The 25,048-nt window shown below is 42.9% G+C and overlaps 1 protein-coding gene across 1 annotated transcript in view; it reads right to left on the reverse strand.

Annotated features, from left to right (window-relative positions):
* SCGN (secretagogin, EF-hand calcium binding protein) overlaps window positions 1-24,818 on the reverse strand; it is a 35,755-nt gene extending 10,937 nt beyond the window's left edge. Inside the window, exons 1-7 of the mRNA XM_025999269.2 lie at window positions 24,611-24,818; window positions 23,717-23,787; window positions 19,042-19,134; window positions 15,584-15,673; window positions 12,419-12,475; window positions 11,925-12,002; window positions 3,147-3,202 (exon numbers count right to left, since the gene is read on the reverse strand). Of these exons, the coding sequence (XP_025855054.1) occupies window positions 3,147-3,202; window positions 11,925-12,002; window positions 12,419-12,475; window positions 15,584-15,673; window positions 19,042-19,134; window positions 23,717-23,787; window positions 24,611-24,692 (527 nt within the window). The 5' untranslated portion in view covers window positions 24,693-24,818. The remainder of the gene's footprint in view (window positions 1-3,146; window positions 3,203-11,924; window positions 12,003-12,418; window positions 12,476-15,583; window positions 15,674-19,041; window positions 19,135-23,716; window positions 23,788-24,610) is intronic.
* Between the last annotated feature and the right edge of the window lie 230 nt (window positions 24,819-25,048).

Genomic DNA, 25,048 nt, shown 5'->3' on the forward strand with positions numbered 1-25,048 from the left:
AACAGCACAAATTAGTATCTTACGGTCTAGAAATCAGACACTGCAACAGATTTCACCAAGCTAAAATCGAGGTGTCCACAGGGCTGCTTCCTTCTGGAGGCTTCAGGGAGAATCAATTTCCTTACCTTTTCTAGCTTCTAGAAGGTGCCTGTATTCTTTGGCTCACAGCCTCTTTTTCCACTTCAAAGCCTTCAAAGTCTGACCCTCTGTTTCCTTCTTCCACATTTAAAGGACCCTTATGGGATGCCTGGGTGGCTCAGCGGTTGAGCATCTGCCTTCAGCTCAGGTCATGATCTTGGAGTCCTGGGATCAAGTCTCACATCAGGTTCCCCACACGGAGCCTGCTTCTCCCTCAGCCTGTGTCTCTACCTCTCTGTGTCTCTCATGAATAAATAAATAAATAATTTTTTTTTTTTTAAAAAAGGACTCTTGTTATTACCTTTGGGCTGACCTGGATAATCCAGACTAATCTCTATAAGGTCAATTAGCAACTTCAATGCATCCTTCGTGCATCCTTGCCATGTAACATAAAATGTTCACTGGTTCTGGGAATTCGGACATCTTTATTCTGCTTACCCCAGTTGTCACTGTCAAATTCCATATCAAATTGGTTTTGAAATAATGTAGTAACTGTTTTGTTGCTTTGCATCTCTGTTCAGTACTAAGTCAATTCTCCCTTCAGTCCACAACTACTCATCAAAACCTCCTCTATACATAACACTCCACTGTCAGAGTTTATGCATACTTCCTATCTTCTGGGTAGGATCTAATAAGGCATGTTTGGCTTGCTGCAGGTAGGGATCTTTTGGTAATCACAGTGACCAAGAGGACATGACAGAGGGGAGGTGACCTCCATAGATGGGGGCCAGGGATGCTAGATGTGCTGCACTGCATGGAAATTTCCACAGAATGGGGAATCGTCCCATATCTCACCTGACTCTGGAATGTCCCAAGAGCATTCATGTGTGTACAAATCCTGCTTATAATTATATGAACCTAGAGCTGAATTCCTATTTACATTAAAAATCCAGGGTATTTTTCTCAAGGTATACGTAATTTACTAATCTTGTAAATTATCTGTATAGTATACTGAATCACAGAAGTTGAGGGATGACTGTACTTTGTTTCATTTAGAACTCTTTCAAGATTTATTTATTATTTATAAAACTATATCAACGGGAACTGAGTTCCTGACACGAGTTGCCAAAAGGCTATACTCGTATCAGTCAACAACTTAATGGACATATTCGTGGTAATTTTACACCAAGATGTAAACAACGACCGCTCGGTTGTCTTCCCTGTTGTTATATCTACCCACCTTATACACTGAAATACACCTTATAATTAACAACTGTTTTCCTTTATTTTTCCTTTATGTGTGATAGTTTGTGCATTACACAAACTGTTTTAGCATTATCTGCATAGGTAGATTATATTATCTGTGGATTTTATTTCAGGAGTAAACAGCATTATTAACAATAGGGTAGAGAGCTGCTTACAGTAATGGCACACTCCAGCCTCCAGAGGGCGCTCAAGGCTCCTCAACTCACCACCTCTGAGAAATGCCTTGAGTGGGGTGAGTGGGTGCTTTTGGTGACTGGAGCAAGGGAATTAAAAGCTCTTGTTTTCATCCAGATTGCTATGTTTTGAGTGAAGCTTTTAGGTGCTTTGGGTCTTCACGTTAGGACTGGTTCTCTCACACAGTTCTCAGAGTAGCTAGACTGATCACTATTTGAGAGGAGGCTGAAAGAATTGTGGGAAAGGGCACCTGGGTTATTCAGTCAGTTAAGCATCTGACTTCGGCTGAGGTCGTAATTCCAGGGTCCTGGGATTAAGTCCCACGACTGGCTCTCTGCTCAGAAGGGAGTCTGCTTCTCCCTCTCCCTCTCTTCCTCTCCCCGCTTATTCTCTCTCTCTCTCTTTCTCAAATAAATAAAAATCTTAAAAAAAAAAAAAAAAGTATTGTGAGAAAGTTGAGTGGGACCCAAGGGATACAGCCAAGACCACAAGAGCAGAGATTCCTCAGTCCTCAGTCTTTGGGAAAAACACTTTTGTCCTCCTCTCCATGCCTCTTCTCCAGCAAAGTGGCCAAAATTGGGATGAAGGTCCTGGGAAAAGTAACCAAGGCAGATCCACAGGCTTCCTCACAGCAACTATGAGGCTCAGAATAAAAGACCATATAAAATTTTGGGGTCAATGTCCTGGTCACCACTACAGAGAGGTTCTTCCTGAAGTGTCCCCATTCGATCCCCTGCTGCCTAGAGAGGAGGAGGTAGCTGGTACAGGGTTTTGTGATTCTGAACTCAAGTTAATATCTGTGTGTGACATTAATATCTATGTGTTAACTCTTTGCTGCTGAAAATCCCCCCCAGTCCTTGGACTTCCTCTCTCCCAGCCATCCATGCTTGTGCCCTGCAGCCTGTAACTGCCACCCTCTATCACTGTCCACACTACAACTCTGTCCACCCCATCCTGAGGCACCTGGTACACAACTGCTCCCCGCCCCCCAGATTAGATCCATGTATTCTGGATCAAATGATTTTTTTTCCATTTTGTGGACAACCACACGTTGTTTTGGGGTCAGCTAGCCTTGAGAAGACATGATGACATGCCCATTGTGTCACAACACTGGACTTAAAGACAGCACAGGTACTGGGCCACTTCTGCTGTTACCTCTATCCTCCTCCACTCTGACCCTTAGGTGCTGAGGGCCCATGGAGGCTCCACCAACACGGAAAACCAGACAGCATGGCTGGCATCTGGTTCAGTCGTCTTCTGTCCTCAACTAACTGCTCAGCATTCCCAGAGCCAGTGAATGGGATTCCAGACTTATTTTTTCATGGGGTACTTATGTGAGACCAGGAATGTCTGGCCTTTCAAGGCAGGGGCTGGCCCATGACCCACCTATAAAATGTTATGAAAACTCCGTATTGTGCACTGTAGGGGGTGGGGAGGGGGTTATTATCTTTACAAAGGAATCTATCATCCCAGAAGATTCCAAACAACTGCTGTTTATTTGGCAAGCTGAGTCTGTTCTTCAGGGTTTCAGGCAAGATTGACATCTGCTTTCAATGAGAAGAGTGTACTGTTTGTGGAACCCCTAGGACAGTGTGTCTGAGTCATGCCACCATTCCCATGCTACTCACCTTGCCAAGTCATTAAGATCCAACCGGCCATCCTTATTTTTGTCAAAAATCTTCATCTGGAATGCAGAAGGGGAAATGATTGTAAGAACTACTTGTAACAGGAATCCACTTTGAAAATTACCGAAGTACTTTGCTATTTTGCTCTTCTGATTCCATAGGTGTCTAAACTGGCTGAAGCTGTCTGATATCACAGAGTACTCCCTACAGAGCACAGAAGAAATATCATTTTTCCATTGAAGGCAAAAGTCCTTGAGAAGAATGTGATTTAGGGGAAAGTGTGCCTCTCTAGGCTTCAAGGATTGTAGGAAGGATGAGAGGGACAGGCAGAGACCGGAGAGTCAGGTGGACAGATGTGTGACCTAACTCTGCTGGAAAGGGGATTCTGGAGGGAGGAGAGCACTAGCTGAAGAAGGACAACATTGAGTGGAGGGAGTTGCTGTGGCTTAGCCTCCCTGAGACACTCTGAGCATCCAAGGATTCGGAAGATGGATTGAGAGCCATTGGACTTTGCATAGAGCTGGCTGTGATGGGATGAGATGATGCAGGAATATAGGGTGGAGGTGGACCCCTGAGCTGCAGGCTGGAAAGAGGTTGTGTCATAGGGAGACACTTAGCATGTCTGACTCCATGTTGCCTCTGTTTCCCTTCTGCTGTGACCTATGGCTGACAAACCTCTGTGTAGCCCTGCACATAGGCATGTTACAACTTAGATTTGCAAAAACCATTCTTTCCCCAAAACCTACTTCACCCAAGGAGAGAAGGAAGCACATACAGAAATAACAACTCTATGTTTAAGATTTACAGGGATGCCATGGCCAGGTTCCTATACGCAAAGATCAAATAACCAAAGATAGAAAAGTTTCAGCACCTTCTTTGGACCCCTGTGGCCTCCTGGACATCTATAGATATCAGTTACCTCTTAACTCCAACATCCTACTCTTCTTCCTCTTCCTCACATAAAAGAAGCTCATATTTCATGCTAAGGGAAGATGCTCTTGGAGACAACAGTCTGCCATCTCCTTGGTTTGCTGACTTTCTGAATAAAATTGCTTTCCTTTCCCCAGTATCTTGCCTCTCAATTTACTAGTCTGTCATGTGCCAAGAACATGTGGACTCTGCTGTAGATGTGGCAGAGAATTAGTGGCTTGCATCCAGCAAGAGGTAAAGGATGGCTGCTGGATTAGCCTAGACTTCCCAATGAGCTAGCCAAAGCTAAGAGCATGGGTTATGAGTTCATCACAGACTTCAACTGTGAATACCAGCAAGGTAACAACTGAGTGGCCAAGAGGCATCAGCCTAAGGGGGGTCAGAGCTTTGTGCCCAGAGACCTTAGCTCCACCACTTTCACCATTAGGGCCAAAAGCCACTTTTCTCTCCTTGATGCCATTTTTTTAAATAAGATTTTATTTATTTGAGAGAGAGAGAGCATGAGCAGGATGGGGGGGGGGGCGCACAGGGAAAGAAAGAAGCAGACTCCCCATTGAGCAAAGAGCCCAATGTAGGACTTGATCCCAGAACCCTGGTATCATAACCTGAGCTGAAGGCAGACGTTTAATTGACTGAGCCACCCAGGCACCCATCCTCGATACCATTTTTGCAGAAGAGTCTGGGTTGGACAAAGATGATTAAGATATCTAAGAGGCCAAGCTCCTCCTTTTGTGGAAAGACTTGGCATTAATCAAAGAGACTATTTAAATTATTATTGGAGGAGGCTTTAAATAAGATTAAAAATTAAAATCAGGAAGCCAGATTAGTTTAGGCAAAGTGGAAGAAAGGCATTTCATGGCATATTTGAGTCTTAGTGTGAGTGAATTTTCACATTTCAGTGCAGCAGATTATCTCTAAACATATTTGTAGGAAGATATTGTTCAGAGGAAAAGATGGAATGAGAAAATCTGAGTATATGTAGCAGATTTTGGTACTAAAAAATGTATCCAATCCATCCATCCTTCCTCACTTCTTAAATCCAGTTTCTTTTTGATATTTGAAATGGATTTAAAAGCCCATTTCCCCAAAACTTTAGATACAAAAATGTGTATTACAGATTATATTAAAATGCAAGTTATATTTTTATACATTTGGACATATTATACATCCAATCATGTCCCTTAAATGTAAATTCTATATCCAGTAAAAATCTGAGAGCAGTACACTTTGCTGGAAACAGTCATGAGTTATTTCTCATGACACCACCATTATAAAAGGTTCTATTTTTAATACAGAGCTAGATTATCTTGAGCTTTAAGCAAGTAGTAACATCTCAAAAGATGTGGGCCCATCTGCATTGCTACGTGAATTACTCAAAGGGGAAAATGCCCTTTGCTCAAAATTGGCTTGAGGAAGAACTGAACACCAAGGTGGTAAATCATGCTTCTACCCATCAGAAAATTGGCTAGATGTTTCACTTAAGTTCAGAGAAGTGATCTGAGTCAGAACTGTGAATTGAGGGTCAACCCCATTAGCTGGCAGAGCCAGTCATGAGGCTGGTTAAGGTCACCGGCAGAGTGATAGTGGGCACAGAGGGAAGAGCATGCTTCATGTCAGCCTGGATCAGAATGCTGAGTGCCTCCACCAATGGGAAGGAAGCAGCTGGGAAGCCAGGACCAAAGTAGAGGATGGGACAAGCTTAACCTCATACGTCTGTTTGCTATGGTCTCGGATTTTAATTTGCTGATTTACAATAGTTCAAGTTCCATGCTCTAATTAGGTACATGAACTTAAGAGCTCCTACATTCATTAGCTTACATTTTTAAAAGCTCAATATTATCTGATAATATTCTATTCAGACTGCTAATCTTTCCCCCTGCCAGGTACAGGCAGCATCTCTCAATTAGATGTCATAATTGGATTTTGTTAATAGGCTGTTTCCTTCCTTGTCCAGAACATTAATTAAGAGTTAGAAGAAGGTGAGGTCTGCAGACCTTGACTTTTCTCTTATGATTGGATGCTCTGCTGTGACCTCATTCATTGTTAATGCTGCAGATCCCTTTCAATTGTGCCAATCCTTATTTGGGTTCATTTGAATTCATTTAGCAAGTTTACATTTCTTTTTTTTTTAAGATTTTATTTATTTATTCATGAGAGACACAGAGAGAGAGAGAGAGAGGCAGAGACACAAGCAGAGGGAGAAGCAGGCTCCACGCAGGGAGCCTGACATGGGACTCGATCCTGGGTCTCCAGGATCACACCCTGGGCCAAAGGCGTCGCTAAACTGCTGAGCCACCTGGGCTACCCTACATTTCTTAAGTAAAGCATTTGATGCTAAACCTCAGAACCAAATCTGTAATGTGGTGCTGCTATGACTGTATCCATTGTTCAAAAAAATCCATTAAAGCAGCAGTAAGGTGATTTCACACTTGGTGTATAGTTAGACTAAAGTTTTAAAATATCTTTTGAGAATTTTGAATTTGTCTGTTAGTTCACACACAGGTCCCTAGGGTAATGTAAAGAGTCTTAAAAAAATAAGCTATAGTTCAGTTCCCAAATATACTCATTGGAAAAATATAAGCTGCCTCTAAATTTAAGGAAGACAATTAAGATAGATTGGCTATAATCTCATTGAAGTCATCTGTCTTCTGATTAGACTAGGTCTTAGGATGGAAATGCTCATACTTGAATCCTCAACACTTGCCTGTCACCTCAGGGCAAGAACCAGTGAGGGGCCATGTGGAGTTTGATCATGAGCCTGTCTTCATGGGACAGTTTGGAATGAAAATCAATGCTTACTCACAGCATGCAGAAGCAAAGAGCCACGTTTGGGCAATGAAACAGACACAGAATAACAGGACAGTCTTGGTCCATGGGCGGTTCTCAACCCAGATAACTCAAAAGTTGGGTGAGACCACTCTGGTCTCCCTCAGCTACTTCACAGGATTAATTCTAAGCTTCCAGATCTGAGCTCAGAGCCATCCAACATTGCACATTGTCAGATCTTCTTTGGCCCAGGGCATCCCACTAGAAGAGCTGCCACCCAGGGGTTTTTAAAGATTGAAACTTAAAGGCCGAAGAGAAGCGCCCTGGGCAAGCAGGGTTGCTGGGCTGATGCATGACGTGCAGAATCCTTCCAGCCAAGGATTGGCTTTGTGAGCAACACCCATGTCCTTCAAGCCCCTTCCTGTCCCTTATAATGAATGGGTTGTTTGAATGAAGTGACCCTGGGGACTCGATGCAGGCATAGTTCTCTCTCCTTCCCCAGCCCCTCCCCCAGCTTATCAGTGCTCTCTCTCCCCAGAGCACTTTTGTAGAACCCTTTCTGGTTCCCTGTTGTCTTCCATTAATTTGTTTCCTACTTTGTGTTTAAAAAGATGTCAGTTCTTAAGATGATTCATGAGGAGAAAAATACATTTTCCTAGCTAATAAATTCTGGTGTGGCTTGAGTGCTCCTGTATTATCTTTAAAAATATTAAGAGAATCCTAATCTCCCAACATGGTTTTGTCCTCACCTTGCTCTTCACTTCCTTCAAAGGAATTGTCACCTCTTCTTGTTCTCTCAACAGAGCTTTACTCTTCCTCTTTTGAAAGTTTTCTTTTTAATAACTTAGTATTTAAACTTTCAGACATGATATTATGGTGGAAAAGATAGGCTTTGGAGGTAGATTTGGGTATGCATTTCCACTCCATCCTTCTTATATTTGACCTGTTAAAGTCTATAATTCTCCGTTTTTTTCATTTGTAAAATAAGAACTAAAAAATAATTATCTTTATGAGGGTGCTGAGAGAACCAAATGAAATGTTTGAAAAGTGCTTTGCACAATTATTACAAGTAAAGTACTCAGTACTGGAATAGAAGCTCACTATTTTGCAGTGATAATAAGACACCACATTTGCTCAGTGGAGAAGGCATCTTAAAACAATGCAACTTGAACTCTGTCCATCTACTACCTACCTTCTCTTGTCCTTCCTTTTCTGAAGCTCTAGAATTGTGGCCTCCTTATAATCTGCCTTGTTTTTTAAAAGTTAGGAAAACTGGATCTCAAGATGAGATTGCTGTTTTTTAGGAACCCAAGGCAAAATTGAACTCAACTTGTTGGTCTTTGGTTTAGGGCAATGACGTGTACATTTGGAATGGATTGGAGCGACCAGAGCAAATTTTTTTTCCCTCCTCTACCAAATTTTCCCTAACTGGAAGACTCCATACACTCAGGGACCATGTCTTCCTCAGTAAGTTCTCCCTAAATATTTGTTGAATGAATGAACTCCCATCTTTGGGTGAACTAGTTTGCTAGATCATATTCTGACCTGGAAGAAAAAAAGCATGAAGAGAGTGAGGGTTTTGGAGGACATGCTGTGAGTCACCTTGAGAATCTACTCTTCAGCTCAGAAAAAACATTTCACATTCAACTGAAAGAACACAGTAATGTGAATTCTGAATCCACAGGGACTTGTGGCAGTCCTGTCCTTCTCAGATTGTCTTTTTATGTTTGCTCTACTCTGCCTCCTCCCCCCACTCCTGGTACCTGGTTTCTTCCCCTCCTACCTCTCTCTGGTAATCAGCAAGGGGCTCCAGCTGCCCTGTGTCTGCCCCTGGCCTCAGCACAGCTCACACCTAATAGGAGGAGGAGACCCAGACTGGATGACTGGATGACTGTCTACAGAATGAAGGACCCCAGTGAGAGCCATAAAGGATCAAGCTCAGCACTTCCAAGCACTCCTTCTGGCTCTGTCCTAGAGGTGGACGTGTGTTAAGGAACACAGGTAAGGGAAGCAGGAGGGTCCCAAGTGCAAACTTTGCTTTTGTCATCATGGTTTCCTATTTTAGCTGGCTGTTAGGCAACCTGCAAATTCAATTTTGACTATTTGCATTAAATAGCCTACTGTGTGTCTGGCCCCATTGGAGGGCTGTGAAAGCAGAAATTAGATGCTTCCCTTGCCCTGGAAGAGTCATCAGTTAGTAAAGAACAAGACCCACAAACAAGTCATGTCTGTTGTCCTTGACTGTAGTCACTCATCAGGAATTCTAATGATGATTCCCCCTTCCCAATCTCAGATATGAGAACTCATATCTGCTAACCCACCTCACTCCATGCTGCCACCCTGTTTCACCTGGATGGCAACAGTAGCCTCTTAACCGGCCTTCCTGACTCCCTCCTTGACTTGTTTCCCAGCTCTTCTCAGCACAGCAGCCAAGTCATGGCACCTTCTGCTTCCAACCCTCTGGTGGCTCTCTATCTCCCTCAAGCTCAATCCAGAGTTCTCACAATGGCTAAGAAGCCCTATATGGTCTGACCTCTGTTAAGTCTCACTGACTCTGCCCCAGCCACATGGGTATCTTCCTGTCCTTGAAGATTACAGGCATACTGCTACCCCAGGGGCTCTGTGCCTGCTGCACCTGTGGTTCTTCCTTGAGTCTCACCCTCTCAAAGGGTGAAAAATCACACCTCTCTAGTCCTTCATCCTTGCTACCTTGCTGGTATGGCTATCCTTCAGCCTTGTTCTATGTGTTCATTTTTTCCATAACACTCATTACCCTCTGTCATGTAATATAATTTATTATTCATTTTGTTTATTGTCAGTTTCCCCTTTGTCTGTTTTGCTCACTGCTGGATCCCCAGGACTAGATGAGTACCAGGGACAGAGCAGCTAGTTGGTGCATATTTGTGGGATGGGTCAAACGGATGGCTGTGATAGGAAGATAGCAACATGCACAAGGTAGTCTGGGCACACAGAGGAGAGGCACCTGTGTCCACTACAGAAGAAGGTGACAGAAAGTTTTCTAGCCCAAGATGATGTCTAACTGAATCCTGAAGGAAAAGCAAGAACCAGGAGAAGAAAAGTGGAGAGAAAGTAGTTGAGCCACATTTAGAAGCGGGAAAGAGGCAGTTTAGCATTATAGTTGGAGCCCGAGGAAAGCCCCTCCGAATCAAAGGCAAACAAAGGAATACTAGGAGCATGTTGGAGATTTGAAATGAGGGTATTTCATTGTTGGTGCATGTTTTTTAAGTTAATAAAACCAAGGTAACAACAGCCAATGCTGACACGGTGTTAAATCAATCACTGGAAAAGTGCTCAGCTAGAAACAGTCTGCTTGTCATTCTTTGGCCCAGGCAGTTACAGTGACATCACTCTCATCACAGTTCTTATTCTGCTGACAGATTTCACTGGGAATCAAGTAGGAAGAAACCTAGTGATCTCCCTGTGGCTGGGAAACTGCTTCCTGCTTCCCAACCACAGGGACTTCCCATTTCACTCTTCTGTGCCGAGTACATATTTACTCAAGATTTCAAACACCATGTCGCATGTTATTAAAACAGATCCAGAGTAAGAAGCCAAATTATATCCTTGATTGAGATCCTGACCTGGGGTTTGATTCTGTTCTGGGCATGAGCTTCACTTTTGTCCAGACCATTTTACAAGTCCTCACGGTCAAGGGCACCTTCCTCCTTCTCAGGGTGGGTGTCCACAACTGGGGGCAGCATTTGGATAGAGTGCTGGAGGGAGAGGCAAGAGGGGCTCAGGGCTGAAGACTGAGGCTCACCTTCCAGTTTAACTGGGGCTTTTGACCAGGTAATTCAACTTCTCCCAGTTACCTGATCTTTGCAGTGCATTTAAGAATTCAACTTGGTGGTGACTCGGTCACTCACCCTTTCGAAGCCTCCAAGATCAGATATATAGCAGATGTAGCATGGAATAGCATGAACAAAGCCAACCCTGCAGAGAAGTCATCAGAAATAATACCATGTTTGGAAACATCACCTAAAGGCCTCAATAGATCAATCTAATGGCACACATTTTATGGGAATACACCACCTCTTCTCAGTGGTATGTGTTCCTTACCGTGCACCAGGAAGCTCAGTAACATGAATCTAAGTAAGAACTCTTCATGTAATATAGATAACAATCTTACAAGTAATTAAGCCTTCACTGGCAATTTCCTTGCTTCCTAATTGAGAAAACTATGGAATCTGATTGGAATGGAGCAAATGTGTGGGGATAGGAAGGTGCTCAGAGATGAAAGGCAGGGAAGCCAGGTTGTTGACAGGTTTGATGGGTACCAGGAAAGATGCATCATGTTACAAGCTGAAACAGAAGGTGAGATTGAAGTTGCCAGAGGCAACTTCTCCCACGCCACCATTTTCCAGGGACCTGTGACACCAAAATAATCTCAGGGTCATTCAGGACATGGATGCCATGAGGGGCAAGCAAAATAATGACAAGGAACACAGCAAGTGCCACAATAAAAGCTAATTCATATTATGTCCCAGACACCTACCAAGTGCTTCATATGCATCAGCTCTCTTTGCCCTCATGGTAATTAGGTCCTATTAATCTCCCATTTTATGAATGAAGTAAGTAAAATTGAGAGGCTTTGACAATCTCCCAAGGTCACAGCTAAGAAGTGGCAGAGGGAGGACACACATCTCCTGTCTATCTGACTCTCAATTGCTCTAAATCAACACACTAAATGAAAAGAACTGTCCACTGTGGTAAAAATGGCTCCCATGTGCTTGGTCCTGATTGTTTAGGTTTCTGACTGTCCATGGTTTACCATTTTCCGTGTGACTTCAAGTAGCATTGAGGTCATTGGCTTGCTGCCTGGTAACCTAATGTCACCTGGACTTCCCAGGTCTCCCCAAGGACAGGTGAACAGCTTTTCCTCTCAAACACATGCAGTCTCATCCTCAGAGAGGAGCTAAAGCAGCTCAATTTTAGCCAATATTTTGAGAGTTGAGTTTCTCTTGGATTCATTTGATCTACAGATGTTCTGTACCACTGTTTCTGGACCCTGGGGAGGCAGCAAGGTAGCTGCCCTCATGGAGGTCACTTTGCTCAGTTACTTACCATGATGCCAGTATATTCTTCTAGCTTAGCCTCAGAAATGCCCTTTTTGTGGTGGAGGAAGAGGTCTCGAAGGAAATTCTGTGACATCAAGAGAAGAGCCACATCTTATATGGGAGCAAATAAACCACAAAGACCTCAAGAGGCCTTATCTAAGGATTGTGTTCATTTTTTAAAAGGAGAATATAAAATCCTTTTAGCAAGTAATAAATCCAAGAATGGAGGGCTGTCACTATTTAAAGAGAGTTCATAGAACCCAGAGAATACCTCCAGGCATGGAAAAAGTGTCAAAAACTGTCAATTATGTGTCTCTCCTAGAGAGAGCAACATTACATGTACTTTCTAAACATTTTAAATACACATACATTTTTTAAAGTAACAAATTCAAATCCATGTTTCTTGGGCCTACAGAAATTAAATTTATGATCCATGTACATCAGGTTCCCCAGTGATGAATAAGTCCCCTGCACCCAGTAAGAGTTTCCAGCAACACTTACAAGCAACTCAGCCGCTGATATAAAGCCACTGCTGTCAGAATCATATTTGCGCCAAATCTGAAATATATGAAAACCATGCATCCATTTATTAATCCATTAACCATGTAAACAAGCACAAACCCGAAGAGGTAATGTAGGACTGACACTGAAGTCTCTCCTAGGTTATCTGCTGACTCTTGAGAATGCAGCCTGCAGCTTTATTCCAAGATTGTACACAAGATAGACAGGAGACAAATCCTAGAGCCCATGCAAAGGTGGGAGGAGTCAAATTAAGGCACCTGCATAAAACTAAAGCCCCGAATAGCAATAACCTTAATGAAAGGGTGAACCCCTCTAAAATAAACTGCTGCCAAAAGGCCCTAAGGAATCTTCCTTGTGTGGCCTTGGCTCTGGGTAAAGGGAATAAAACATCTTGGGTAATTCCTAGTGACAAGACAACCCTTCCATTGGTTTAGGAGCAGCATTCATATGGCTGAAGATACCGTTACTAACTGGAAGACAAAACTGAACATTTTTATTTTTATTTATTTATTTTTAAAGATTTTATTTATTCATGAGAGAGAGAAAGAGAAAGGCAGAGACACAGGCAGAGGGAGAAGCAGGCTCCATGCAGGGAGCCCAATGTGGGACTTGATCCCAATGGCGCTAAACTGCTGAGCCACCCAGGCTGCCCAACCGAACATTTTTATGCAGACACTAAACTGCTTTCTTTAATGAGTGTTTTTTGGATTATTGCATGTATAAGCCCTAATATTTTGGCAAGTTCTCAGACTCCTGTACAAAAGGAAAAAGTAAGGGCACCTGGGTTGCTTATTTGGTTATGCATTTGACTCTTGGCCTCAGCTCAGGTGTTATCTTGGGATTGTAAGTTCAAGCCCGGCTTGGGGCTCCATGCTAGGTATAGAAACTACTTTTTTAAAAAGAAAAGAAAGAAAAAGTAGCACTAAGTTGTTTTCTTTAACTGACAGATTTTCTGTAGATGTAGAATGGGTTAGCTGAGTCACCAACTACAGGGACCTTAATTCTAGACCTGGGTCAGCCAACCCTGCCTGAGCACCCTGCAGGGATAGTGAGGGTACTAATGGGCCGTGAGAAGGTTGAGAAACCTTATGCCTTATAGTCCCTGAGTTCAGCTAGACTTTTAAAATCAATTAGTTAAGTATAAATTATATTTGAACTTTTATGATGTGAGTATACCAAAATTAAGAATGAGAATTTCAAAACCATTTTCCATGTTTTTTTGTCTCCTGCTCTTCTCCAAAATGGTTCCATCTACATTATCTTATAATTTTGCTACAACTGAGCCAGCCATTGGAAGCCCAAAGATTTTTATGTGAATAATGTGCATGTCTATCCTTAAAGAATGGAAGCAAAATACAAAGATTTCCAAGCAAACAAAACAGAGTTAGTCTTACCATGTGTAATCATAGAAATATGATGGAAAGAGATATACCTGGGGTAGGTTTAGAAGAAACTGACAAAATAGATGGGATGGGGCAAATGAAATAAAATTAAAAGAAAAACAAAAAGATAGGAAAGCTCCACAGTGCCCTTTCCTTTTTCCAATTCCTCCTAACTTGGAGGTTATATTTTCTATACACTAGGGCAATCTGTTTATTCTTTTCATTTAAAATTTTCTGAGAACAGGGACGCCTGGGTGGCTCAGTGGTTGAGCGTCTGCCTCCAACTCAGGTCGTGATCCCAGAGTTCCAGCATTGAGTCCCATATAGGGTTCCCCCACAGGGAGATCTGCTTCTCCCTCTTCCTATGTCTCTGCCTCTTTCCGTGTGTCTCTCAGGAATAAATAAGTTTAAAAAGATTTTTCTGAGAATATTTTTAAGCACCATGAAAATGATTTTGAAATATTACTTAAAATATTTTATAAATAATTATGATTCTGCACACAATTAGAAAATATAAAAGTACAAAGAATATGAAAATCAACTGAAATCTAACTACTTGAAAGCAATAAGTATTTATCTGATGTGTATTTACCTGTGGTCTAATTTATGTAGGTGTTAGGGTGAACCATTTTTTAAACAATGTTAAGATCATAATGCACACACAACTTTGCTTCTTAACATTATAACACATTTCCTGTAAGTATAAACATTTCTGATTATACCCTTAAGATAGATGCTTGGAGCAGTAGAATTATTAAGTCAGAGGGTAAAGATATTTTTAACTTTGGATAATGACATTTTAAAGGATCCTGATTACATTTTTGCAAAATTGATCACCAAAAAATTGTTGCAGTGTGCATGCCTACCAAAAGATCAACAGATCAATCTCTGTGCTTTCTTGTTGGCACCACATATTTTGTTGATCTCTTGAAATCCTTACCACTTTGGTGAAAAATTAGTTGTTTTAAATTTACATTTCTTGGCCACTAGCATACTCTTTTTGTCTACTCAGATCCCTTCCATGAATGCGTATGCTTGCTCAATTTTATGACTTCCACTTGGCCGGAAGTAAATACAGTCATGCAAAAGGGTACTAAGCTATTATCTCCTAAATGGGGACTTGGTAACTGTTTCAGGAGCAGGGCTCCAGATACGAGAACTTGTCTGGATGCTCTGACTTTCTTGGTCCTCTTTGGCCAACAGATAATAACACATAGAGGCTGAAAGAGATGCTGAGGAGCCACTGCTTCTGCCTTCAGCTTTTTCTCAAGCACAGTGATGGCAAACAGGCCTTCTGGCTGGTTCAGCACCCTAGTGAGTTACATTTTCATGGTATTACACCTTCCAAACTAGATTTAGCTGCCAAGATATAAAAACAAGTAGTTTCACATAGAGTCTAGATGTCCAGACAGCAACTCGCTGAAGCTTCCCTGGGTTCTCTGCTTTGGATGGGGCATCTGCTCTCTGGGCTCCCCAGCTGACCCCCATCATATTCCTCTATGTTGGCCTGCCTACTTGTTGTCTAGGCCTCCTCTAGTCCAGGCTGAAAGACTTTGTCAGCTCGGAAGCAGCCTAGGGCAGCCCACAGAATAAAGTGGGGCTTGGAGCCCACGTTCTGGCCCATCACCAAGGGCTTCTTTGCTTGGTCTTCTCCTCTGTGGGTTTGGGGACTGGGCAGGAGTGGTGGCCACCACAGTTGGTGGCTGCTGAGATCCTGGCCTCTTCTCAGCCCCCATTCTCCATAAATACACAAACACTTAACCTGCATGAACTCCACGCTGCTGTCCAAGGGGGTTTCCTGACGAAAGAACAGAAGGAAATTTTCATCCTCAGACAAGAACGTGTTGGCAAGCTAAAGAAACAGAGAGAAGTAGCAGTCAGTGACACTGGCCAGTGCTCCCTGGGTTAAAGACGCAGTGGGACATATTATAGGCCAGGAAGGTTTGGATTCCTCAGCACCAAGAGCTCAGATTACAGTTCTGTGCCCTTGGCCATCATTTTCGATTCATTGATTCTTTCAAACAGCATTGCATCCATAGTAGGTATGAAATATAGTGGGTATCTGCCTTCCACAAGTTTAAGATCTAAAAACCATAATCCTAATTTTCATAATAAATTTGCCAGTGCTTAATATGTTTCAGGCAGTATTTTTAGACTCTCCTGTATTAAAATAATTTAACTCTGTAATATAATAGAAAATTAAAATAACAAATAATTCTTTAATGTGCCACGAATTGTTCTAAATTCTTATGTATGCTTCCTCACTTCATCTTAACCATAACCTATAGAGTACACAACACATCATCATTATTATTTATTAGTTAAGGAACCTGGAACTTGCCTTAGTTATGTGGCTAGTAAGTGGTGGCACCAGGACTACGGCCGTACTTTTAAGTTTTATGCTGTGCTGGTGAGATGCTATACGTATGTTCACTTCACTGCCACACGGACAGACAGGAGTGATTGCTGTCTGTGTCTTGAGTTTTGGCTATTTTCTTCTTTTTCATTATCAGTGTCTCTATGATGCTACAATAGTTGGTCCATGAGTGATCAATTCAATCATTCCACCTTCTATTTGAGCACCAGTTCTACTGATTTACGTCACTTCTCCCATGAGTAAAGGTGACATTTGCTTCCCCTGCATGATTATAATTCTCACCTCAGTACCATAGGCATATTGGGCTGGGCTCATCCTATCCTATGTACTGCAGTGTTACTGTCTTGAGCTGTCCCCCATAAACAGTGGTCATTCCTTCTGTCCCTGGGCACTCTCAGCATCTTGTGCACTGCCACAGTGAGTCCAGGCAGATGCTGTTGGTGGCATGTAGGCATGATGAACCCACACTCTTGTTCACTCCTCTAGTTGGATATGGGTCTGCTCAAGGACATAATCGTATGAACGATTGCAATCATATTTTGAATATCATATATTGAGTAGCTACTGTGGCAGGCACTGGAAATGTGCTTTTCATTAATGATCTCATTAAATTCTCATACCATTCCTACTGGTAGATATAAATACTCCCTTTTACTCATGGAGCAGGACAGTGCAGTGTGTGTCCATGATACTCTTCAGAGTGGACCCAGACTCCTTCTCCATTGCTCATGTATTATTTGATCTGGCAAAGTTTAATTGATCTCTCTGTGCTTCAGTTTTCTCACTTGTAAAATGAGGATAATAATATTTATATCCTGGTGCCTATGTGAAGGCTAAAAGTAAAATGAGGCACTACTTCTGAACTGTTGAGCAAAATTCCTGGTACAAATGAAACCTTCAGTAAATGCTAACACCATGTTGATGAAGAGCCTGAACCAGAGGCTCAGGGAGAAGTAACTTGGCCAAGGTCTTACGTTCATGGCATGGACTTGGCGCTTCCCCTGCCCCTTCCTGCCCGCCCCCAGTTGTACCCATCTGGGCTCTAAGGTCAGATGGAATTGGCAACTGCTCTTCCAAATGAAGTGGTTTTTCACATGGGGTAGCACAGGGCAAGAGACCAAATTAAGACATGATTCACTGGTCCTCAGCCTTTAGAACCCAGTCTGTCTTCAGCTTTGGACAGAGGAACTCCGGACAAATCAAATGCCCAAATAAGCCCCAAGCTTGGCTTTGGCTCTCAGTTGCAATTCCTGCCACATCTTAATTGTGCTAGAATATCTAAAATGCGTCCAGGTGGGCTGAGGATTTTTGTCTCAACGACCTGTGATTGGAGAGAGATAGTCAATGGTATAACAGGAGAAGGTAGAGGAGACCCCGCTACTCTTAAAGCTCACAGACTCTAGAGGTTTAAGGGACCTGGGACTAATGTAACCCAATACCAACAGCTTGTGTACAAACACCACTTCCATTATGCTCACTTGTAGGACTGCATGGGTGTCAAAGTTGTTGCCAGGTTTCCAAGTGCTTCAAGACAGTCTGTCTGTTGTCAGTAAGATAACACCATCATTTTCAGGCATTTACCATGTTTCACTTTATTCTTTACTAAGTCAACATATGTTTACTGGGCACCATTAACTGTTCCACTCTGTTCGAGGGCTGGAGAATGCAGTAGTGAACATGCAGTCATGAATACTTTGGCATTTCTAGCTTGAGGCTTGCACTTACTTTTCCTTTAATGGAGATGCAGATAGCTTTATGTCAATTCTACTATGGTTGTTGGTTACATATATAATTTTTGCCGTGGAGTGAAAATTTTGGAGACAACCACACTCATACATATATATTTTTTGTCGTGGAGTGAAAATTTTGGAGACAACCACACTCATACATCTTAGTTTTCTGAAAAGGCTGCTTGCTGGCGAACATGTCTACTTTTATAAGGAGACATTATCTTGCCCTCTTATCATAACTTTCTGAAGAAAATGGTACTATTTTCATCAATAATATTGTCTATCCAAGTATGGCAGCATGGAGAGACTAGCTCTTCAAGTTTCAGGTAATATATCTAGTGGGTGATTTTGACTATAAAATAAATAGTTTTTAAAATGAGCTCATTTTTATGTAGAAATGCATAACTAGATAGCATGAACCCATGGAGTCCTATCTAAAAGTAGGGTTGCAGTTAAGCCAGAGCCTTTTACTGGTCATGCAGTGCATGTGAAATAGGGATGACATTCCGTGTCTGTCCCCTCTTACAGTGTTGGGGATCCAATATCATAATATGTGTGGAAGTCCTTTCTAAACTAGAAACACTTTGGAGCTGAAAGGAAAAACGGTGAGGGAGGTTAGAGATAGAGGGCTTGTGGCACTGCATGCTCAATGGTCTTCCTTGCTCTTTTAGACTCTGTACATGTGGGGTGAGCTGAAGTGAGGATGGTTGCTGTCTGTTTTGTTTCAAATGATCTCCAGGGCTAGATCTCTCCAGCCTCTGCTGGGAGCTGATTCAGAGGTTTCAACTCATTTATTGTCATTCAGTTTTTCCTTTTACCCAGGTTGGATTTGAACAGCACACAGCAAAGAGACAAATATTGGATCAAGTAACTGCAAAGCCTCCAGTATATGAATTCCTCAGTTATAAAATAACTATAAATATTGCTTGACCTAAAGAAAATGATATGAGTTGCTAAGCAGATGGAAAAGGAGAGGTGATTACTAAATGCTGTGTAGGCCAGAAGCATGGCAAAGAGTTCTAACTTCCCAATCAGATTAAGATTTGCATTATCTTTGGAGAGAAATGACAGCCCAAATAGGGTTGGTCAGGAAAGGGACATCAGGAAAGGTACCTCTTTCATCTGTACACGACCATCTCTAGAGACATCCTGGGGAGCCGTGAATTGCTGTTTCATCCTCTGGACATTTTCTTCCAAGGCTGCATCCTACAATAGGCCAGGCAGAACCACAATAAAGCCAGTGGGATTCCAAAAATGTAGTCAGGATATCAAATATTCAGCCCATAGAGCCTTGATAATTATGTTAATTCAACCCAGAAAGCAGGTTACTTAGACATTTAAAGGAAGCCTACCATGTTGAACAAGGGAGAACAGTGGTGGAGATTTCTTGAGCAAACCACTACTGATCAGAATCCTGACCAGGTAAGATACACAGCTAGTGAGTGCCTAAAACATGAATGAAGGAAGAGAAGCTGAAAGACTAGTCTAAGGGGCCTCAGACTGATGGAACCCAATACCATTAGCTTGTGTACAAACAACACCTCCATTAATCTCATTTGCAAGACTCCAAGTTCTCTTCCCAAGAACTCAGAGATTTTGTGCTATTTCTAAGTGAAAAGCCTGGCTCTTCTAGGCCATCAGTTTGCCATCACTCATTCCCTTAATCTTCTCCTTGGACCCACTGAGGAAAAAATAACTAGAAGGGGAAAAAAGTAATAGAGTCGTTGTTGAATTACCAAACACGCCGTGTCTCACTTCTATGTACAAGCTTTTCTACATACTAACATGTTTTTCATCAGTGGATTGCAGGGTTAATACAAAGAAATATGACATAAATAATCAACAGTGGAGAATGAATTCTGATGAAAGAGTTATGAGGCAGAAGCACTCTCCAACAGTGCCAGGTCCCAAGACTCCAGACCCCATCAGCCATGCTAAATTCAGTCTCCTTAATACTATCCCTAATATGATCCCACAGTATCCTTGCCAACCAAGCTTCCTTAGAAGACACTTGACTACATATAGAGAGATCAGTGTCTCTAGTCTTGGCACCTTGGGTGTGTGTATTTGGATTTGAGTGTATGGGTTGTTGTACATGCACCATACAAAAAAAAAAAAAACAAAACATGATGGAGATCACTCCACAAGGTGAATCTTCACTTTAAATTTCTGGTTGAGGGGATCCCTGGGTGGCTCAGCGGTTTGGTGCCTGCCTTTGGCCCAGGGCGTGATCCTGGAGTCCCGGGATCGAGTCCCATGTCGGGCTCCTTGCATGGAGCCTGCTTCTCCCTCGGCCTATGTCTCTGCCTCTCTCTCTCTCTCTTTCTCTCTCTCTGTCTATCATGAATGAATAAATAAATAAATCTTAAAAAAATAAATTTCTGGTTGGCTTTCTAGATTAAGAGATAGCAATCATTTCTGTGTCTCTGAAATATAGTATCTGTGGAATGAATAAATGGTGCGTTATGGTGGGGTAGGCTTTCCCAAAGGAAGATAGCTACTAACATAGGCTATGTTGGTGGAAAATTAAATTTCAAAATAAATGTAAAGCCAAAGAATCTATAACCAGATTCTATGTGCTGTCTTTAGTTTGAAGCCACAGAATCTTGACTTTTGTCCTCTAACCCCAAAGGCCATGACTCTCTCTTGGACCTAAAGCAACAGAGCCTAGGGAATGCCTCAGTTGTAATTTCCCATCAGCACTACCCTGCCCACCTTCTCTGAGACTCTAGGCCCATCATCTCTGAAGCATTGAAGGAGGCCCAAGATGTGCTACAATCTGTACAAGAAGGATGTATACACAGCCCGAGAAGGTGATGCTCTGCTATGCACTGACTATATCCAGACCTAGTTCAGAGGCCAGTTCTGAGCACTTGAAAGAAAAGGCAAGGGGCTGAGGGAAGGGGTGAATAACAGGAACAGCAGGAAGATCACCCAATGGTTCCATTAAGTCTGTCCCCTCAGAGGACTCAAGAAGCAGGGAATCACACACAGGTTGGTTGCTCTCCAAGGTTGACTAGCAGCACCTCACTGTTGGCAATCTTAAAATTCTTCCCAGGTCTCGGTGACCTGCTAATCAGGGAGGAAAGTAGAGCTATTCAGGCCTCTGAAGAACTGCTTGCCAATCCTAAACACCAGGCCCTATCATGGAGGCCTCCCGGCACTGCTTTTGTACTCACTGGGGTATCACTAATTAAAAGATGTTACAAATGGTGACTGTCACTCAGTTTGAAGGACTTCCACTTGGGAAGTCCCGCCCCCTTATTAAGGACATGCGTAGGGCCTACTCCCTTCTTGCCAGGGGAAAAAAAAACAGAATTAGGAATAGTTTCCTTAATCATGGTTGTCTAGGTAACATGGAGGGCCCAGCACAGGTTCCTATAACCACACTCCCCAGGATAATGTCTCAGCATTTTGAAACAGAATAATGGCAGATGGTGACATTTTTGGACAATGGCTTATACAACATATCTGGCCTTGAAAGCTCTCTCCCCAGCTAAGCACTGAGAAGAAAATTTATAGAAGCGCCCTCCCCTACCTCTTAAAGGCAGTCACTGTTCCTGGAGGGATAGAGGGTGAAAGAGACGCAAATTGGCTTAGGGTGATTTAAAAATGCAAGATCCTAGGCAGACACCAAATGTATTGAAATTCCTAGGGGATGGGACACACAGGTGCACAGGACACTGGTGACTCACTTGTCTCCTTTCCTGCAAGGTGACTCACTTGTCTACGCCTGCCCCTATGTGAGAGGCTAAGTCCCCAGGCTGGCTCTGAGGGAGGGAAGATAAGAACTGCACAGCTGCAAGAGAGGTACCCCTCTGCTCCATCACTAATGACTCTAAAATTAGCCAAATCCCCAGAAGAAGATGGCTCATTGTGTCCTTGACTCAGAGCAGACCCTTGCACTTTAGTAGCCTCACCCCCACCTCACAATGGAAAATAAGACCTTTCTAGCTTCAGCAGTGACAGCAATTTTTCTCCTTTCCTATAAACCACTAAAGCAAGGAGCTTCTGAAAAAGTGTGAAGTTCTAAGTCTCTGGGAGTTTGGATTTTTTGACCATCCAGTTTATCCCAAGACTTTGAATGTTTCTGCCTTCATCTATTTGTTTTCTCCAATACTCCTGCCATGCTTGACAAAACAGCATCTGACTCATGGGTTCTGGAATTCCATGAGCCCTTGTGCTTATAGCAGTAAGTAGGAGCAAGGCAGAGACAGAAAGAAACTGAGAGACAGAGATAGAGGAAGTTAAGGGAAATAAGGAGAAGAGAAAAGAGAAACTGATAAAAGACAAGAAATGAGGGGCAAAAAAAGATGAGACAGATATGAAAAAAGAAAAAAGGAAAAGAAAAGACAGGGAGAAGAGGGATAAAAGAGCTTTGAGAGATGGGCTGCACATAGAAGGAGAAACAAGGAAATGGGAGAGCCAAACATGGAAAGATATATAAGACAGAGAGAGAGAGATGAGAGACAGAGAGGTCAGAAAGTCAAGAGCTGATGGAAGATAGGGGCCAAGAATCAGAATGAGAAAAAGAAATAGAAAAATGAGACAGACATCAAAAGAATAGAAGAGGCAGAGAGAGAGAAAGAGGGAGAGATCTATATATACAGAGAGAGACAAAGAGAGATGGGGATCTCTCTAGCTGTTAGAGGCAGATGGCAGACTCTTCTGTTCTGAGCTGACTAATCGCCCCCCCCCCACCAACCCTGAAACACCCTCCCAAAGTGTGCCTTGGTGTATAGAGAGCCTTGTTCCCTTGTTGGGCTCCTACATGAAAGTGCAATGCACTTTGTTCTTCTGTGTAAACGGCTGTATCTAAGGATAAGTGATCTCCAGGATTCATTTTATTTTTTTATTTTATTATTATTATTTTTAAAGATTTTATTTATCTATTCATGAGAGACACAGAGAGAGAGAGAGACACAGGCAGAGGGAGAAGCAGGCTCCATGCAGGAGCCTGACGTGGGACTCGATCCTGGGTCTCCAGGATCACATCCTGGGCTGGAGGCAGTGCTAAACTGCTGAGCCACCTGGGTTGCCCTCCATGATTCATTTTAAATGCTACTTACTGCCTCCAGAGCTATTCCTCTTACCATGCATCCCATGATGGAGACTTTACTGGGCTCTCCCATCCCTAGCCTGGTGTGTCTTTGTATGAGTTATTCCTCTGCTTTGGGATCTTCAAAAATTAGTCTCCATCTCTCAAGGCCAGATTTACCACCAGGGAGGGACATGGATAGGATAGATTGGTTTACATGTATTATACCTGGGCTCAGGGTATATCGATTATTTTCTGGTTTGTCATTTCCTAAGAAATCTATAACCTCTTTTAATAAGATGAATAATAGAAAATGATTTTTAAATGGTCTGTTTGTAGTCTGCTATCAAAGGAGTATCAAATGCACTAAATGCTCAGAACCTCAGAGCACTTAACATCTTTTCCACTTTTCTGAACAAAGTGATCTTGCCTTATCTTCATGTCTAAATCCATTAGCAGAGGCATAACCAAGGAGACATTCTAAACAGAGCTGTTTGAACTTATAGGTAGGATCTCTTGAGTGGATGACAGATGTTACACTAAAAGTCAGTGACCAGCAAGTCTAATACTACCTTTTATAGAACCTGCCTCAATTCCTCCATGTTGCTAGGAGATGGAGAAAAATTACACACAGGCAAGGAAGAAAAGAGGTCAGATGGGATTAATAGGTACAAATCAACACAAGACCTAGATGCTTCTTGTATTTTGCTAAAGGCAGATAAATTAATGCTTAGTAGCACAAATACTTACATCAGTGCCCAATGTCATCAACATGTGGTGAAAGAAAGCATCAAGTTCCTTTTCTTCTATGTAACCTTTTTCTAAATGCAACAAGAGATGCATAAGTGATAGTCACTTACATAGAATACCATGTGACATTAACTGTTTATCTAAATTGTTTTGAATCTCATAATCTATAAAATCTCCATGAATACTATTCTTCACTATTCCAATAACTAAGTGCTAGCATTTAACTCTCAGAGACATGGATTTGAATAGTAAACACATATTCAAGAGTAAATGCTCTACGCTGGGTTTATATTGAATATTTGGAAAAGAAAAGCTATTAAATACATAGATTTTAATCCACAGACAGACATGAATCTTAGAAGAGAATCCAACCCAAGCCTTTGGAAGCTTGGAAAAATTTAACAAATGTAATTCTTGAATCATAGTTTGCAGGGTCAAAACACAGTTGTTGAATTATTACTAAAGATAAAGCACACCTTAAGTGGTTCCATTTTCTTTTCAAGTAGTATTTTGGGTGTGGGTGTGGGTTCTCTTTGAGGAGCACACTTAGGGAGAGCTGACTTCAGATAGCTGCCTGCCGGTCACAAGCCTCAAATACATGTGATGATCTGTGTCATATATGGCATATCATTTTACACACACACACACACACACACACACACATTGAGAGGTGGACCAAGTCTCCCCCCCCCCACCTTGAATTTACACAGACATCTAGAGCTGTAACTCCAGGATACCCGCGTCCGCTTGGTCTGGTATGCTGCATTGACGACGCTGGAAGACAACTTTCCCTGCGAGGAAGGACGGACGGGAAGGGGACACTCCAGGTCCTTTCAGAGGGGCTGGGCTGGAGCCACGTCTACACCTGAATGTGCCGGTGGCTTGTTCACTTACCATCCGCGTCAAAGCGCTGCCAGACCCGCCAGAAGCCGGCGGCGTCCAAGCACCCCTGAGGCCGGTCGCGGGCGCTGTCCATGGTGCTAGCCGAGGACGCGTAGGCACCCGCCAGCGAGGAACGCAGGCGGACTCGGATAGCGGCTCCTTCCTGACTCCCTCGCCCGCTTCTTTGCTCTCTGGTTTGCTTTGAACACCTGTCGGGGGGGGGGGGGGGGGGGATGGGGGGCGGGGGCGGCTGGCGAGGCGGCGAGGGGTGGCGCCTTGGCGTCGCTACAGTCCCTAAGCCCCGACCGCAGAGCCCGCCCCGCCCCTGCAGGCGCGCAGGTTCCCGCCCCGCTCCGCCGGGGGCACCCCACCCGGCTCTCATCTGCCTCTACGCTGTGGGAGTCTGGGGAGCAAGGGGGGTCCTGGGGCCTCCATGGCTAACTGCCTTTG

Source organism: Vulpes vulpes, chromosome 12 (genome assembly GCF_048418805.1).
Source record: "Vulpes vulpes isolate BD-2025 chromosome 12, VulVul3, whole genome shotgun sequence".
In the NCBI taxonomy this organism is placed as follows: Eukaryota; Metazoa; Chordata; class Mammalia; order Carnivora; family Canidae; genus Vulpes; species Vulpes vulpes.